Consider the following 18810-nt stretch of genomic DNA (forward strand, 5'->3'; position numbering starts at 1 on the left):
CAATCAGACTCAAAGCTGATCGTTTGCTCTTACTGACATTGTTCCCTTTTTTCTAGATCCTTGCTTGTGTTGTTCTTACTCTCTGATGTACGTCGCTTTGGATAAAAGCGTCTGATAACTGAATTGTAGAAAGGTGTTTATTTGGGGGGCTCAGGATAGGACAGCTGAAGAGAGTCAGGAAATGTTGGGAAAGGGCCGGGTCGGAAGCGAACCACCGGCCGCTACAACGAGGACAACAACGTCTGTGCGTGGGGTGCACATAACCCCTAGGCTCTCTGTCCCCTTAATCGTGTTTGTGTTTACCCCGTTGTTTCATCTGTTGTATTTATTGTCCACTGGACTTTTTACTTCTTAGTGTCTTCTCATGTTGTTTGCTGATTGGTGATTGGATGAATGTTTTACGGCCTCTCACGGGGAAAATTAAAGACAACCCTGAACCGTGAAAAATTACAGACAAACTCCTGCAAAAACTAACACAAACATGTCTGTGCAATTTAGACAGTGTGCACGAGTTTGCCTGTAATTTTTATCTATTAAAAAAAAAAAATAACCCAATATCAGGTGACAAGGACGTCTATATTTTAGAGATGCACTGATCAGGGAAATCTGCACCGATGCTGATGTTTGAAACAACAATTTCAATAACAATTGCCATTTCAGTCACCAGTGTTTGTTTCCCGACTTCTTCTGGTGTCAGACTCCCACAGTGCCAACGGTTCCTCTCGTGTCTGACGATGAAAACGGGTCAGAGTTTGTTCATCTGCCCGATACAACACCTCCTCTGTGAATCAGCAGTCAGGTGTTTAGATGTCAACATTAAAGTGATTTGGCACGACAGATCAACAACACGACTACTGACAGCGGTTCATGCAGAGGTGCTGTTTGTCAGGGAAGGCAGGCGACCCCCCCCAGGCTGCTATAGATGTGTTAAGGCCTCTGTTGTTAGCACTGGATGATGAAGAGAGTCATACTGGGAGTCTTCCTCTCTCACTGGGTGTAATCTCCTCTTAATCTGTTGGCCTCCGCTCCTGAACCTAATCCGCCCAGTAATTAAATCAGTAATTAAAGCAGGAGAGTCATGGTGGATACTTCACTGCACACACAGCTCGGGCTTCAAACCGGCCGGGACGAGCGACCGGATCGTCTGCAGGGAAGTCGTCAACATTGTTTTTAAAACATAAAATTAAAGTCTCAAAAATGACCTGAACCGCCATGTTGACGGGAGAGTTCCTACTCTGAAGCAGGAGCTATGAAGGTTCCTCTAAATTCCACCACGCTGAAGAACATCTGGCAAAGTGAGGAATGGGATGAAGACTCGGGTACCTTCACATCTGTGTGAATGTCGAGTGATGCACACTGTCCCTCTGCAAACCAATAAATCAAACATGTAGGTACATCTAACACCTTGAAGCTGTGATGATTCACACATCGACACAAACAGTGTTTCAAGTGTGAGATGTAAGAAGAGAAAATCCTTTACATGCAGCGCTCGGGTTAATAAATACACAGAAACATTAACGCCGTCTACTGTTTCCCAAAATACCTCCTGAACTCAGAGACTCTGACTGTGGGCTGATTCACACGACGCAGAGGAGAGTGTCTGAGCGGACAAAACAAGTGAGAGAGAGAAACACGACGAAGGAAAGTGGAGAGAAGAAAAAATGTCCGACACAGTTTCCCCCGAGACGACAGGAAACACAAACGGTCACAACCCCCCGAAACTCTCGCCCTTAAAAAGCCTGTTTAATCTCTTTTTAGAGACGGATAATTTATGGATGGATGGATCCTGTCAGGGCGGCAGAGCGAGCAGATGTGATCACGTATTGATTATTGGGACAAATCGACAAAATGACAGTTTGAGGGAGACCCCAATGAGGGACGAAGGTTTTCACTTTTATTCAGTGTGTGTTCTTCCTCTGTCTCCGCTCCTGCAGCAAGGCTTCTATTTCTGCAGGATGTCGAAGCACGGAGCATCAATTAACCACAGAGCAGATCAAGCGAGACAGGAAGTCAGACACTGAAACATCTGGTTTATTTTCAGAATAAAACAATGAGTTTTGATTGTTCAGAACAACGACCTACGTGTGTGTTTTTAATGGTTTTATATAGAGCTGGGTTTTGTCCACAACCTCATGATTCGATTCGATATTGATCAATATGCTTCAATATCGATTCGATATTACACACAGATGAGAGAAATACCCAGATAACTCATCACAGAACCTTTTTAGATTTGTTAAATAATTGTGTGTTTGTATTGGGTTAAAACAAACTGACTCAAAAATGTATTTTATCGTTTAATAAACAAAGAATAAAACATGAAAGTACAGGATGATCTAAAGTGCTAAATTGTGCCTGACCTGAATTCACAGCACCCACAGCGCCCCCTAGTGGAGAGGGATGTCATTACAACGGGGAAAAAAATCAATGTCAGGATTTCCCTGAATCGATTTTGAATTGGGAAAATAATAATTGTAATGCATTGATGAATCGATGTTTTTAACCAGCCCTAGTTTTATACCACGTACATCGTTATTATCTCGCACTGTTACGATTGAATCTGTAAAATAACGGCTGGAAATCCTTCTTCTCGGCACGGACCGATGCGAACACTCAATGCACACGGTGGAAGATCTGGGTTAGGCTCAAGTCCAGGTCATGTGACTCGAGTCCACACCTCTGTTTTCTACCCTCATGAGCGATGAGTCGAGATCAGGCGCCATCACACAACGAGTCTGTACAACCCTTAACACCACAACACTACATGTTCCTGTAACACGTGTACAACATGACAACGTTCCTGCTTTTCATCTTGATTCATTTAAACAGAACGATGATGCTAACAAGCGTCTCCTGCAGCAGGTCGGCTGTTAGAGACTTAAAGCGGCCTGGTTTAGTGAACAGAGAGAATCTGAGGACGTGATGGCGTCTGTCACGTCGTCTCGTTATGTAACACTCGACTCACTCACCTGTCAACATGAACGCCTCTCCTCTGAACGAGACACAACAGATGAATAAGACTGTGACTCATCAGCCTCTCTTCATCTGACGTCTGAAGCGAGCTGAGGCGTTTATTTTGGTAGATTTTCTCTTTGGTTTGGATCCATTTTAATAAAGCTGTAACGTGGTCGGAGTGGCTGCTCGAAGTGTTGCACATCAGAGTAATGACGGTGAAGTTTTTAATTTTTAAAGGCTTTCTGTAAAAATCCGCCTATCAGTCTGCGTTCATGGCAGCAATCTCCAGCGCCTATCAGTCTGCATTCAGGGCAGCAATCTCATGCGCCTATCAGTCTGCATTCAGGGCAGCAATCTCATGCGCCTATCAGTCTGCATTCAGGGCAGCAATCTCATGCGCCTATCAGTCTTCATTCAGGGCAGCAATCTCCTGCGCCTATCAGTCTTCATTCAGGGCAGCAATCTCCACAGTCTGACCGTCTTCTCCTGTTTTGTGTTTTGCAGAAGTACAGGCACCACGATGAGGACTCGTCCCCACAGGAACAGAGCTCCCCCCAGCTGACGGAGGAGGCCGGGGGGGCGGAGCTTGTCCAGGTAGCAGAGAAGAACCTGTCCCAGATCGAGAATGTGCACGGATACGTCACCCACGCTCACATTTCACCCATGAAGGTAAGGGATGCCATCGCCTTCTCTTTCCTCTCTATCGTCTTTTTGTTCATTAAAAACTTAACTGACAAGGACGTTAAAGCTGCTTCAGTCTGGATTCAGATTTAAGTGAATTACCACACACACACACACACACACACTCGTCTGTGTGTCCTTCATGTGGTTCACTAAACACTGAAGCTGCTCCGAGGCTCACTCCTGTACCTGCTCGTCATACCTGTCCGCTGTCATTAAACCATCACACACACACACACACACACACACACACACACACACACACACACACACACACATTTACACACCGACTGGCGATGTTTTTTTTTTGCATCACATATGCAGGAAATATCTAAACATGAGCGTTTATAACACAATATTAACATAATACTTTAAAACAGACAGATTGGCAGGTTTGTTGGAGCTTGAAAATGCACTCGCTTTGAATCTAAACATTTAAAAAAAAAAAAAACATTAACGTGGTTTTTAAGAGATTTTATCCCCCGGAGACATTTAAAAAAATAACGTCCTTTCCTGATGTGAGCGAAGATTAAGAGTAGTTTCCAGCCTGGCAGAAAAAAGAAAAACCTGGAAAATAATACTCTAGCAGCTGTTTTGAGTTCATTAACCCGACTCGTAGAGGACCTGAGCTCTGATGTTTGTGTGGACTGATGTGCTCAGGCTGCACTCAGCTGGAGCTCTACTGCCACCGTGTGGTGTGGAGACGTAAGTGACGCCGCAGGAGAAGCTTCACAGAGTCTGTTGTTATTGTCAATATGATGATGCTCCTCTGAAAGCTCACAGCGTGCAAGGTGGTTAAAATTATATTACACTCTTTAAGGGACAGTTCTAGTGGAAAAAAACATTGACAGGCACCATGCTGAGAAAATAATGTTTAAAAATATGTCAGACCTCTATCAGCTGTTTTTTTATTAGAAACTTAAAGGAGCAGTATGTAACTCTGACACCTAGTGTTTAAAATGTGTACTGCAGTCTAAATTCTAAACATCATAGAGAGCTGTCTCCCCCCTCCTCTCTAGAGTCCATGCTCACACAGGTCACCATGTGGTGGACTCTGAAGCTTCAGTGTTTATCCAGCTCTGCATGGGTCTGTAAACCTTTCTGTGTTCTAACCTCTCTCCATTTTTCAAAAGCATCTCCAATATTGATCCTAGTTTGAGCACGTTTCTGCTCGTGGAGCTTATTAGAAACATGCAGAGGCTTTTTAGGTCGGGTACAATCACTTCTATCTGAACCACTTCTCTTGCCCGCTTCCATCGCTGCAACACCTGTTGACCTGATAACTGCTCTCATATCTGACAAACTGAGGGGCGTCCAAAACGGCCGTGTGGGGGGGGGGGGGGGTGTCTTAAAAGCGCCTACCTTCTCTGGTCCAAACAAATCCAGAGCATTCAGGACACAAAAATGATTCAAACATTGTTGTGCATTTTGTGAGTGGGTCACACTATGATTGGTCTTCATGTACCTGTGCTGCTTCTCGTCTTATCTTCAGCGGATGTGTCAGACGTCTCAGGTCGTGTCCTCGTGTTGTGTGTCGGCTTCCTGCTTCTCCTCCTGAGGCTCATTTTCAGTCATGTGTCTCTGCGCCGTTTGGACATGCAAACGCGGTGTTGTGGACGTTTTAAAGTTTTTGTGACTGTTGTTCAGCAGATTAGAAACTGACGCTGATGTTTGGGCGCCTGATTTTTAGGTCACACTTTCAAAATAAAAATACAGTGCATCTAAAGGGACAAAACACATGAAAGAGACTCTGTTGTTAGTCTAGAATCTACTTTGTATGGAAGCAGAAAAGGGCCACATGTGAAAAATTAATTAAAGTGAAAGGACACCATTTTGATTAAATGTCAGAATTCTAATCTGTAATTTAGACTATTACATTATTATTTTGTTAATTTAGGATTTTTTATTTTACTTTTGAATTCAATGTCACTTTTCTGATTCTCAAAAACTTCAATTCTGAATTTGCTGAATTTGGAATTTAATCTCTGATATTTTCATTTTTCCTGAAATATTTTTAAATCTAATTTTAGAAATTTTTCTTTTCTTTTTTTGTTGTAAAAATTTAATTTTGGTTGACTTTAATTTTGAAGTTTGAATCGTGATTTAACCTTCGGTTTCTAAAACTTTTTTATACGATTATTATTATTATACGATTTGGTTTTGTCTGGTGTCAATTTTTAAACTTAATCTCTGATTTGGATTTTTTGGGAATTTGTTATGAATATTTTATTTTACTACATTTTTATTTATTTATTATATTTAAATTAAAGTCTGATTCCTGACTTCAGCTTCGATTTTTAAGACTTTTTCTTACAATTTTTTTGTTAAATAAAGTTTTTCACATTGGGCTTTAAATGGTTTATTTTGAAATCAGAAATCAAAATTTTCCGATTTTGAATTTTTTCATCCATAAATATTTTTTCCCCACTTAGCTTTTATTATTTTCTTAGAAGTTAATTGTCAGATTAGTTACTTAACCTCTTGTCATGTCAAAGTCTTCTTTTACATCTTGGTTTGACTCTGAAGTCAAATTTTATACTTCTTCACAAAACTTTTGTCTTTTTGCGATATTTTAAAACATGTTTTGCAACCAAGCTTTTTATGTCTCTCTAAAAAACACTGTCCAATCAGTGGATTAACTCTAGATAAATAAAAAGTTCTTATACTATTTGTCTCTGGATCTGAAGTTTTTATCAGATTCAACTTTAAAACTCTCAGACCATCGTTACATTTTTCTCATGTAGTCCTTGCCCTCTGCCGTAGTTGTGTCTTTCCTCGCCCTCTTTCTGATTCTTTGTCTCTCAGGATGAATTATCTCTCTCTGCTGCTTTGCCTTTGCTGTATTTTGACCTCTGCGAGCCTCCATCTTCCCTCCCTGTATTCTGTAGGTAGCATCTCTGGAGTGCATCTATGACGGACAGCACCTCCCGGAGCTCCCCTCCCCCACGTCCTCCACCCTCTACCCCCACGGAGAAGACAGCCCCCTCCCCTCCTGCTCCTCCAACCCCTACCCCCCAATCCAGGTAAACAAACCCTTCCCACCACCCCATCCTACCTGTTGTCATAGTAACCTCAAACTTCACTATCCCCTCTCTTCTGCTGTTCACATCTCACAATATTTCCATCTTCATTTTGAGACTCTAACCCTCTAGTCCACCTTAAAAACACGCTGCTGGTGCTGCTGGTGCTGTTGGTGCTGCTGTTTGTGGTGGTGGTGGTTGTTTTATTTGATATCGGGACTTTAAGGCTTCATCTGGGATCAAAGGACAACAAAGAAATACTCTGAGATTGTGCAGATGGATGTTAGCTCTTATGTGGTTAACTGGGGTTAGCCTAGCATAAAGGAATGAAGAACAGGCTACTGTTGATGGACTCGGTCCAAAGTTTGAAAGCTTGTGTTTCTTTTCATCTCTATTTACAGATTCTACATAAAAATATAGAATCTGTACACGTAGGATCTGACTTTGGTATGTGAAGCGTTGTTTCCATTTGGAGTCAGTCATGTATCAGCAGTGTATGCAGGAAAAACTGTCTGTCTGGTAAACAGTATATGGACTTGAGCTTGTATCGCGCTGTTCTAGTCTTCTGATGACTCGAAGCACCTTTACACTGCAGGTCACACCTACACATTCACACACTGATGGTTGAAGTTGCTGTGTAAAGATACCATCAGAGGCAACTAACTCTGCATAGCGATTCAAATCAACACCTTCCTGCAGGTCTAGGACCCTACGTTATACATAATAGTCAAAAACATTCCCGTGGCTGTAAAGTGAGTTTAGAGGTCGAGGTAGAGGTTTTTAGTTCTTTATTTAGGAATGATATGAAAAGATCCTGACGAGTTTGAAGTCTGTTAATCAATAGATGTCAGAGATGCATTTTTCAAAGGAGTGGTCTCAGGTTTTATGGATTAACATCTATATAGAATCAGGTGTCATCTGCATAGCGATGAACATTGTGCAAACATAAATGTCAAAAGGTATTGGGCCCGGGACAGAGCCTTGTGGCACTCCTTATGAGACGTTTGATGTTGGTAATGAGAAGTTTAATCGCTGATTTGCTTTCTTGAATGTGTTTAGATTTCCCGGCTTCCTGGAATGCATCAGAAATAATCAATTTGACCTCCGTTCCATTTCTCCCTCTTGAGGACAGACTTTTTACAAATATGCATCATGATGTTGTTAATTTAGCAAACTTAAGACCTGTGAAATGAGTTTCTCTTTTCGGGTTCATACCGCTGAAGTAATCCAGAGTGACGCCTCTGTGTAACTTACTATTCACAGTTAAACTGAGACCCACCACAAACAGATGAATGGGCGCTCCTTTGAGGGATGTAATGAACCAAGAAATGACAAATAGTCGCTTCTTAAGTTTCAGTAAACAATGAGGCATACAGAAAAAGGAAGTCTTGCTCACGACCATGGAGATACGGACAAGTCAGTCATTGTTCCCAGAGGCATATATGGTCAGATGATAGCCAATGGGTCCCCAGGCTGAAGTATTTATGCATTGATCACATTAAAAGTCTGACTGGTTTAATTGGTAGTTGTCACATCCGACTCTTTGATCCCAGAACTGGACCGTCACACCTTCAGTTCACCTGTACCATCACCTGCTCTGCATGGCTGTGAGTATTCTGTTCACAGTGACACTGATTGGTGGAGAACTCTCCACATCCTACCCCCTCATTGTTTCCTCCCGTTTGATCTGCTACAGCCACACGTCCCCGTCCTCTGACGTCAGCCAGCACTTATCGCCAACACCTCCGCCGCGATAACGCAGTGAATGAATCGTCACATCCCACAAAGACATTGAAGGCTGGGAGGACGTACTGTACACTCCTTCTTTTTTTTTTAATCATTCCTTTCATTTCTTCATCTCTCTTCCTCGGCCTCTCGCTTGCTCTCCTCAGCAGCACCATGGCAACACAGGAGATGAATGCCGACAAAGAAAATCCTGACGGCAGGAAAATGGAGGAGGTGGTGGTGGAGGAGGAGGGGGTTGAACCTGTGGAGAAGGACAAGGGCAGATTTAGTGAGGCTTTCTGTAACAGGGTCTGATTGTAAAATGCAAAACAGCCGGCCTCCAATAAGATTTACAGCAGCTCTGGTGTATATTTATCACCAGGACAAAAGGACTCAGAGGCCATGAAATGACTTGTCACTAATGCTTCCTCTCCATCGTCTCATCTCTGCTACACTTCATTCCCAGCTGCAGCAAAGGATGCTGGGAACACAGGCCAGCTCTATTTATAGCTTCCAGTCAGTCCTGGAATTTCAGGGAAATCATGAAATTTCAGCGGTGCATTTCCAGGCAGAGGAAGTTTGTAACATCAGGAAAACTTATGAAGAGCAGAATGTCATCTTTTGAACAGTTTTCAGACTGATGAGACAACACTGAAATCATTTTCTCAAACGAGAAATCCTGAGTCTGAGAATCAAGTATTTCCCTTTGGGTGAGAAAACCCTCATCTTATATCCTGTTATTTGTATTTGTATTTTTAAGAAGGTTTATACCCTCACATTTCTGTATCTTATACACACAAAGACATCAAAATTCCTCAAAGCTTGACAGATAATTCTGTCTCAAGTTTGTTTCTGCTGTGAAAAGAACCCAGGACCCGTTTTTAAATCAGATTTAATCCCCAAGTAAACACTTGTGCTTCTCTTTCTTGTTTTTTGAACTGCAATATAAGAAGATAGGGTTGTGTGTTAGCTTGTTCATGTTCAACACTTAGGTACTCTTTCATAAAAATAAAAATAAAAATAAATATTATAATCGCTGTTAAATACTGAAACTGAAAAACTGCGACAAATTGCAGGCTGTCATAATTGCACAAAAACATTGGCAATTTTCAATACTAAAACCTTCCCAAAATGTTTGTGCAACTAAGAAAATGTGCAGAAGCTTGCCTGTTATTTGTGTCAGTTGAAAACTATAAATTGTCTGATATCTGTTGCATAGACCTTCTATTTATTCACTAGTGTTAAGCTTTATGCACTGTTTATTGTTTGTTTGGGACCGATGAATGCATCCTGATTGGTTTGAAGTGTGTGCATTACTTGGTGTCAGATTTGGTTTTTTAAAGTAATGGTAAATGGACATGAGCTTGTATGGCGCTTTTCTAGTCTACTGACTCCTCAAAGCGCTTTAACACTGCAGGTCACACCTACACATTTACACCCTGATGGTAGAGGCTGCTGAGTAAAGAGTCCATCAGTATTAACTCATCCATTCACATGCCGCCGACAAAGCTGGGGGAGGAACTTGGGGTTAAGGGTCTTGCCCAAGGACACATCTGACATGTAGCTGCAAGAGCTGGGGAAGAGTTTGATGTCATCTGCAAAGAGATAAACATCAACGCCTTGCTGTAGGTTTAGGACCCTACAGTTCATCAATAGATGTCAGAAATTCAGTTTTTAAAGCAGTGTAGGTCTAGGATTAACATCTATATAGATTCAGGTGTCATCTGCATAGTGATGAACATCAACAGTAAAGGTGTTTAGGGTTGCACATCTATATAGATTCAGGTGTCATCTGCATAGTGATGAACATCAACAGTAAAGGTGTTTAGGGTTGCACATCTATATAGATTCAGGTGTCATCTGCATAGCGATGAACATCAACAGTAAAGGTGTTTAGGGTTTAACATCTATATAGATTCAGGTGTCATCTGCATAGTGATGAACATCAACAGTAAAGGTGTTTAGGGTTTAACATCTATATAGATTCAGGTGTCATCTGCATAGTGATGAACATCAACAGTAAAGGTGTTTAGGGTTTAACATCTATATAGATTCAGGTGTCATCTGCATAGTGATGAACATCAACAGTAAAGGTGTTTAGGGTTTAACATCTATATAGATTCAGGTGTCATCTGCATAGTAATGAACATCAACAGTAAAGGTGTTTAGGGTTTAACATCTATATAGATTCAGGTGTCATCTGCATAGTGATGAACATCAACAGTAAAGGTGTTTAGGATTAACATCTCTATAGATTCAGGTGTCATCTGCATAGTAATGAACATCAACAGTAAAGGTGTTTAGGGTTTAACATCTATATAGATTCAGGTGTCATCTGCATAGTGATGAACATCAACAGTAAAGGTGTTTAGGGTTTAACATCTATATAGATTCAGGTGTCATCTGCATAGTAATGAACATCAACAGTAAAGGTGTTTAGGGTTTAACATCTATATAGATTCAGGTGTCATCTGCATAGTGATGAACATCAACAGTAAAGGTGTTTAGGATTAACATCTCTATAGATTCAGGTGTCATCTGCATAGTGATGAACATCAGCAGTAAAGGTGTTTAGGATTAACATCTCTATAGATTCAGGTGTCATCTGCATAGCGATGAACATCAGCAGTAAAGGTGTTTAGGATTAACATCTCTATAGATTCAGGTGTCATCTGCATAGCGATGAACATCAACACCTTCTCACACGTTTGTCACCACGTTACAAACATAAATGTCAAAAGGTATTGGCCCCAGGACAGAGCCTTGTGGCACACCAAATGAGAAGTTAATGTTCGGTAATGAGAAGCCGTAGCCTCAAGTCATTTTTGCTTTTGGCAATGCATAGTTGCCCTTCACTTTCCTGACCGCACTTTGTTTTTTCTTGGAGGACCTTATGAGATCACATTGTTATACCACTACTGAAAACAACAAAAAGTTAGAATATTAAAAAACTTCTGATACGCCAGGTCTTTTTAAAGTAAAGGCTGTTGAGAGAGAGAGAGGGAGAACACTGACTGAACTGTTCAAGTACATTGGCAACATATGTGTTCAGAAGTTTCCCTGCATCTTTTGGTAATTAAAAACAAGAAGTTACAAATACTGGGTGCCTAGGACTTAAATTTTTTGTTTCTCTGGTGTCCAAAGAGGTATCAACATTCTCGTTTTGTGACAACCCTTAGTTGTCCGTCTCTCTGAATCCATAAGAATACAGACAGATTTTTCACCTTGAGCCGATTTAGACGGAGTAACAGAGCTGCCTTTACAAACAGTAAGGGTCTAGATGAACTCCCTCACTATATTGAACCAGCTGTCAGTCGATCCCCGACATCCCCTCTCACCCTGCTGTCCGTCACCGAGTGATAAGTCAGCATTTTTCAGGTGTGAGTTTTCCCCCACTGACTCATGTTTGGAGAGGGACTCAAAATCTGAGGACTGAAGTAGGACAGAGGTCAGCCGGAATAAACCCGGCGGACTGAGAACCCAGAAGAAGGAGGAGGAGGAAGGATCTGCGTGAGATTTCCAGACTGCAGAGAGGAGAGAGATCAGAGGACTAATTTCTTCCTTGCCTGCGCTCTCTTTAAACACACACACACACTCTGTCAGACACACACACAGCCGCCTCTCGTCCTCTCGTCAGCCCTGCAGTCTGTTGTTGCTGTCTGCCTCACACAGACGGAGGCTGGTCGACCCGCTGCTCGCTCTCCGCCTGCTAAGTGATGCTCTCTCACCCCGGCAGGTTAACCCCCCCACCCCCCCCCCACCCCACCCCCCTGGAGGATCCTCTCTCTCTCCTTTTTTTTTTTTTCTGGTGAAGTTTAGCGTCTGACGGCCAACCGGCTATCTGAGGATACTGAGGAGTGGAGGAGGACGACCTCGGAGCGTCTCACCTCCTCTGCAGCCTCCCTGTTTGTGTCTGCGAGGAGGAGGAGGAGGAGGCGGCGGCGGAGGGGGGGACACGAGGTGGAGTGAAGCCCCCCTCCCATCGTCTGCTCTGCACTCCAGCCAGCACCACCTCCGCCGCCGCGCAGCCTGCAGCAGGCTCGAGAGGAGAGGAGGCGCAGAGGAGGGGACGCACCACCTCCACCTTCACAGCAGCAGCAGCAGCAGCAACAAGCGGCATGCTGAACTCCGTGTGGTACGCCAAAAAGATGGGCCGCCGCATCATGGGCACCCTAAGGAGAACCAAGCGGCTCCACCGGCGCCTCCTGGTAGGTCACACCTCCCCCCCTCCTCTCCCCCCCAGCCATGAGAATATAAATCCTAAAGGTGAGGAGGCAGCGTGTGTAAACATACGATGATCGTGCAGCCCGCCGTGTGAGCGTGTGTGTTTGTGTATATGTGGATGTGCCGCTGCTGGACGAGGCAGATGTGGAAAAGTTGCAACAGGAGAGCTGCTGCTGCTGCTGCTGCTGCTGCGTCATGTGCTGGATCAGGAACCGTGCAGAAACCTTCACATCTGGTCTCGACTCCTCGGCGCAGATCTAAATAACGCCCTCAGCCTGTTTTTACAGCGATTTAATGTTTCCATCAGATAAACAGAGACACGTCGTAAACATGAGCACGGCTGTGATTGGTCGACGAGGCTGCAGCGGCTGCAGGTCGTTACTCTAAACATAAGATGGGTTTGTGCGTCGTTAAATGTTTCAGGGACACACACACACACACACACACACAGTTTTACCTGCATAAGCAGCAGCATCATGTTCTGGGCAGATGTGAGGAACCCCTGCAGTAGCACATGCCTTCCCTGGCGTTGCCTAGCAACCTCCAGGCTCCTGACACGCAGCACTACCCCGCTGCCTCACACACACACACACACACACACACACACACACACACACACACACACACACACACACACACACACACACACACACACATGCATTCCTCTGTTCTTCTATTTTAAAAAGAGAATCAGACACTTTGAAACAGAGGAGGTAGTCGTCCTCTTTCTGATAATTAACGGCTTCCTTCCTAACCTGCTTCTGATAGTTATAATTAGACTTAAAACTAACTCGTTAGTCGATGTGAGGCTTCAGCTGTTCTGGGAAAACATCTTTTTATTCTCTCTTTTTTAGTACCAAACTCCACTTTGGTGTTTACCTGTTGAGCTTCATCACCTGCTTTAGTGTTTCCTCTCGTCTTCAAATCCTTCAAGGCCGCTTTACTCCTTAGCGTCTACACGTTCCTGCTTTTTGTTGCCTTTTGGATCGTTAATGTTTTGAAAACTTTATATATCAGGGTCATCGAGATATCTGAGGGTTTATGTCTGTGGTGAGTTTAGGTTTAGTTATAAAAGTGGGATATTTGAGTGTCTGTGGTGAGTTCAGTGTCTGCATTGTAAGGAGGATATTTGAGTTTCTGTGGTGAGTTTAGTGTCTGTACTTTATGAAGGATATTTGAGTGTCTGTGGTGAGTTCAGTGTCTGTAATATAAGTGTTTGATGAGTTTAGTGTCTGAAGTAATAGTTGGATATTTGAGTGTCGATGGTGAGTTTAGTGTCTCTAATATAAGCAGGATATTTGAGTGTCTGAGTAATAGTTTGATATACCCGTACTTCCTGTGGTGACAGTCGCTGTTTGTTTGACAGTTTGTTTGTTTCAGACCTCTTTGTTGCAGCCGTGTGATCTTTAATCCTGCAGACACAAAGTTAGTTTGTGTTTGAGGTAAATGACAGACCGGATCAAAAACAAAACACAGACTGGTTCTGGGTTTGAATCCCTCCCCAGGTGAGAGAAAATGTTTCTGCATACATTTGGACAAAATGAGCTTTAAAAGAGGGGAAATAACTGCGCCCCTGTTTTACTCCTGACCTTGTTGGTGTAGCTGGATTTATTTCCATCCTGTGGATCTGTTGACAGTGATGTGAGCTGTGTTTCCCTGTGTGGCCTGTAGGGGGAGCTGCAGACGTACAGCAGGCTCCTGAGTGTCTCAGAGTGGAGGATGTGGAGCAGTGACAGACGCTGGGGATGTTTATCCACTGTGACATGTTCACTGCAGTTCGTCGTATCGATTTAACGTCTGAACGCTGCGTTTGTGTTCCTGTTGTCATGAATCATGTTCCGAAGACTCCCGCACACTTAAACGCAGCACACTCCGGGTCGATTCTGATTGGCTGCACACAAAAAAACAATAACAACTGTAATTGTTGAGGTGAAACATAATCAAACCCGGGCTATAAAAAAAGATCAGATCAATTCATTTTAAAGTCTTCTATTGTGAGTATGGATTGAGATGAGGTGTTCAGGGACAGTCCAGGCCGTCGTGCATCCAGAGGAAATGTTGATAGGTTGTTGGTATCAGGCGGTGGCGTGGGGAAAGATCTGGAAACACTTCTCTTAGATTTTAAATCCTACTTTTGGAATCAGTCCAGCTGCACGGCGCCCTGTTATCACGCCAACCCTCGTATGTGGGTTCTTACAGGGCGTGTTTTTATGTTGCATAATCCGTCCCTTTCATAATTAACTCAACATAAAGGCTGGAAAACTACAAACTCCACACAGCAACATCTGTCCCAACAGAAACACAGAAACATCTGTCCCAACAGAAACACAGAAACTGTTTGGATTCAGTGTTCTTGTTTTTGATCGACAGTCTACATGCTGCACATACCTTAGCAACCGTTCGATGCCAGACCGTTGCTAAGGGACTTTTGTAACGTATGCTCCTTCAAGGGATGGGTAGGAGAACTCAGGTACTCGTTCATGACGCCATTACCCGGGCACATGTTGTTATAAGCTACTTTGCTAGCGTTTCATGTACCCGAGCTTTCTGGGTTTACCTCTGTGCAGGGTCTGTCCACACCGTTAAATATTTCATTCTCTACTCTGTGAATTTCAGTTTCTCCTCACAAACAATATGACATCTAGTGCTTTTATTTTGAAGGTGGACAAACTGAAGTGTGCTGCTTTTATTTTAAAGGTTGACAAACTGGTGTTTGGTGCTTTTATTTTGAAGGTGGACAAACTGAAGTGTGGTGCTTTTATTTTGAAGGTGGATAAACTGAATCGTGGTGCTTTTATTTTGAAGGTGGACAAACTGAAGTATGCTGCTTTTATTTTGACGAGCCGTTGACTCAAATCTCAACACTCAGAGACTAAATAAACAAGTCTCTGAGTGTTGACATTTCAACTTCGTCTCCCCTCTGTACAACAAGCTAACGAGCTCTGCTGAGTGAGAAAAGCGAGGGTCAGTGCCGTGTAGAGCGCCCTCCTTCCTCGTTCTTAGCTATACGAGACGGACCTTTAGTTAACGTCTGGAGCAAATCAAAGATGGAAAAACTTTTCAAACTGAAAATTTGAAGCAGAGACGAGCTGTAAAAACTGCTCGTGCCAGTGTTTAATTAAGACTGGCGTTTATTTGGGATTAGGGATTAACCTTCAATTTGAATGTTTACGGTGTCGTACGTCAGTCAGCTTTTTATCTCCAGCAGAAGCTTAAAGAGAAAGGAGAGCTGCAGCCGCTAACCAGGAGTCCTCGTCTCATCCCCCCCTCGACGCTGACATGCACATCGCTGTGTCTGAATCCGGGGGCGACATCGATTATTCATGCAGAGAGTGGAGCCGCCCCCGCCCCCCCTCGTGACATGTGCCACGCTCGCTGAAGCCGATAAATTGGCAGGAGAATGGGAGAAGACAAGAGGGAGGGTGTCACAGAGAAAGAGCAACCAAGCGGGGGGGGGGAACCGGGAGAGAACAGAGGGAGTGTGACTATGCGGCGCCGACGGAGCCTGAGTAACAAGATTGAGTTTGGAAATGTAGCGGACGCCTCGCAGAGACTGAACGAGCCGCTCCACATCTGAAGAATCCATCCATAATTTATCTTTTCCTCCGACGATCATCAGGAAGATGACCACACATTACCCCTGGCAGGAGTTCAACTCCAAGGCCATGAACGGAGCCGAGAAGAAGCTCCCGCAGGTCAACCTCCAGGAGTCCCTCGCCCACCTGCACCCGCTCCAGAGGCAGCACGCCATCGAGCTCCACCGACAGCAGCAGCAGCAGCAGCTGAATCATCCACAGGTCCACGCGTCTCTGTCCACGTTCACCTCCTGCACCGTGCCCGCCTCCTTCAGAGCCCGCAGTCGTTTTCTGAACCTGCGGGACAGCGTGAAGAAAAGCCCGACAAAGAGTACCGCCAAAGTGGGCTACAACTGCCACATGGCGGTCCGCCCGGAGATACCCTGGGTCCCCTTCTCTTTCTGTAAGGTACTAAAATATCCACGACTTGTTCAGTTTGAGGTTAGAGAGTCTTGTGTGTTGTTCTTTGGTGGTGAGAGAGGTTACCTGAGGTCACAGGTGAGGCTCAGAGTCTACATCGGGGCGGGTACCGAGGAACTGTTGGTGCTTTTATACACGTATGACCGCACGCTGGCTGTCCACACCACTAAATATTTAATTCTCTGCTCTGTGAATTTCAGTTTCTCCTGACAAACAATATGACATCTAGTGCTTTTATTTTGAAGGTGGACAAACTGAATCGTGGTTCTTTTATTTTGAAGGTGGACAAACTGAAGTGTGGTGCTTTTATTTTGAAGGTGGACAAACTGAAGTGTGGTGCTTTTATTTTGAAGGTGGACAAACTGATGTGTGGTTCTTTTATTTTGAAGGTAGAGAAACTGAAGTGTGGTGCTTTTATTTTGAGGTCACAGGTGAGGCTCGACTCAGAGTCTACATCGGGACGGGTACCGAGGAACTGTTGGTGCTTCTATCGGTGTTGAACGTAAACATTCCCTCTTGTTTGATGTCGATTTTCCTTCAGTTGTGGAGAGTCGTAAATAAACCCCTCTATTTCAGCCCTGCTCAGAACAGGTTGTTTCTGTGTCTGTACCTTTAAATATGTAAATGAGCTGTGTCTGACCACGCCCCCCTCTCTGAAAGGGCTCGGGTGTACTCTGTCTTTCTCGCTCCATGTCCTATTGTTTACGGTGAGAAGGCAGACTCAGAGGGCAGAACAAACACCTAGCTGTGGGAGTGTCACCCAACTGGGGGAGGGGCTACTGCCCTTTGTGATGTCATGAAGGGAACATCTCCAAACGGCCTGTTTGAGCACACATTTTCTGAAAAGTGGAGCAGGCAAAAGATGGAGAGGATGGACTTTTCTCATCATTGGGGGGTTTGAAGACAGATTAGAGACACATGTTAGAGGAACATGGAGAAGAGGATTTTATAATATGTGACCTTTAAGGTTCTTTGAAAATAAGAATTAGAAAAAAGTTTTGCTGTGTTGTTTTTGGAAAGAATGGAGTGGTGTTCTGTCTTGGTTCTTGTGGTTTTGGACTTTCAGGACGTTGGCTGTTGTTAAAAAATATTTTGTTTGGTTCTAATACTTTTTTCCACACCATGTTTGTTGATAACTCGCTGCTGTCATGAAACCAAACTCTTGTTCTGTTTTGTTTTTTGAGTAGCTCTGTAAGTGGAGGAGTGGATTAAAACCTGTTTTCATGGAGTGTGTGTGTGTGTGTGTGTGTGTGTGTGTGTGTGTGTGTGTGTGTGTGTGTGTGTGTGTGTGTGTGTGTGTGTGTGTGTGTGTGTGTGTGTGTGTGTGTGTGTGTGTGTGTGTGTGTGTGTGTGTGTGTGTGTGTGTGTGATCCGCTGTCAGAGTCAGATTGAGTTACTGAAGTGTCAGTTTATAGAGAATCAATAACAGGTTGTTGTCATGACATCTGTCCCTTCATCTGTAAACAACAACATCATCGTCATCAGTCTGCTGTCGCGTTTAAATCTGCGTCCAAACATCACAACACGTTTTCATCTTTACATCACAGCCGGCTCCAAACTTTATATCTCTGCATTTTCTTTCATGTTTTGAGCTGCTGTCAGCATCACTTAAAAACTAACTGGATGTGTCTGTTATCGATGGTTATTCACGTCACAATGCTCATTCTGCAGCTGTCAAATATCAAACTTCTGCACGTCTTGGTTGCAAAAAAAATTCTACAAAATTTAATTAAGATTTTTCATGGTTCTCTGCCGGAAAACAGTGGATTAATCTCTCCTGGTGGGAGGTGTAGTTCTCCCGAGATGTTGTAGTTCTCCTTTGATCTTGTAGTTCTCCTGTGATCTTGTAGTTCTCCTTTGATCTTGTAGTTCTCCTGTGATCTTGTAGTTCTCCTGTGATCTTGTAGTTCTCCTGTGATCTTGTAGTTCTCCTGTGTGATCTTGTAGTTCTCCTGTGTGATCTTGTAGTTCTCTTGTGATCTTGTAGTTCTCCTGTGATCTTGTAGTTCTCCTGTGATCTTGTAGTTCTCCTGTGTGATCTTGTAGTTCTCCTGTGTGATCTTGTAGTTCTCTTGTGATCTTGTAGTTCTCCTGTGTGATCTTGTAGTTCTCCTGTGTGATCTTGTAGTTCTCCCGCAATCTTGTAGTTCTCCCGCAATCTTGTAGTTCTCATGTGATCTTGTAGTTCTCATGTGATCTTGTAGTTCTCC

The 18810-nt window shown here is 43.6% G+C and overlaps 1 protein-coding gene across 19 annotated transcripts in view; it reads left to right on the forward strand.

Moving 5' to 3' along the window:
* LOC132978393 (disks large homolog 1-like) overlaps window positions 1–18810 on the forward strand; it is a 93679-nt gene that overhangs the window by 45504 nt on the left and 29365 nt on the right. For 9 of the 19 annotated variants that reach the window (XM_061043566.1, XM_061043568.1, XM_061043574.1 and 6 more), the window contains 2 exons: window positions 3460–3624; window positions 6525–6659. In XM_061043566.1, coding sequence (XP_060899549.1) covers window positions 3460–3624; window positions 6525–6659 — 300 coding nt within the window. Of the gene's footprint in view, window positions 1–3459; window positions 3625–6524; window positions 6660–16138; window positions 16589–18810 lie in introns of those variants that run through there. The other 10 variants (XM_061043575.1, XM_061043579.1, XM_061043576.1 and 7 more) reach the window with 2 other exon arrangements.

This window comes from Labrus mixtus, chromosome 8 (assembly GCF_963584025.1).
Source record: "Labrus mixtus chromosome 8, fLabMix1.1, whole genome shotgun sequence".
Taxonomy (NCBI): Eukaryota; Metazoa; Chordata; class Actinopteri; order Labriformes; family Labridae; genus Labrus; species Labrus mixtus.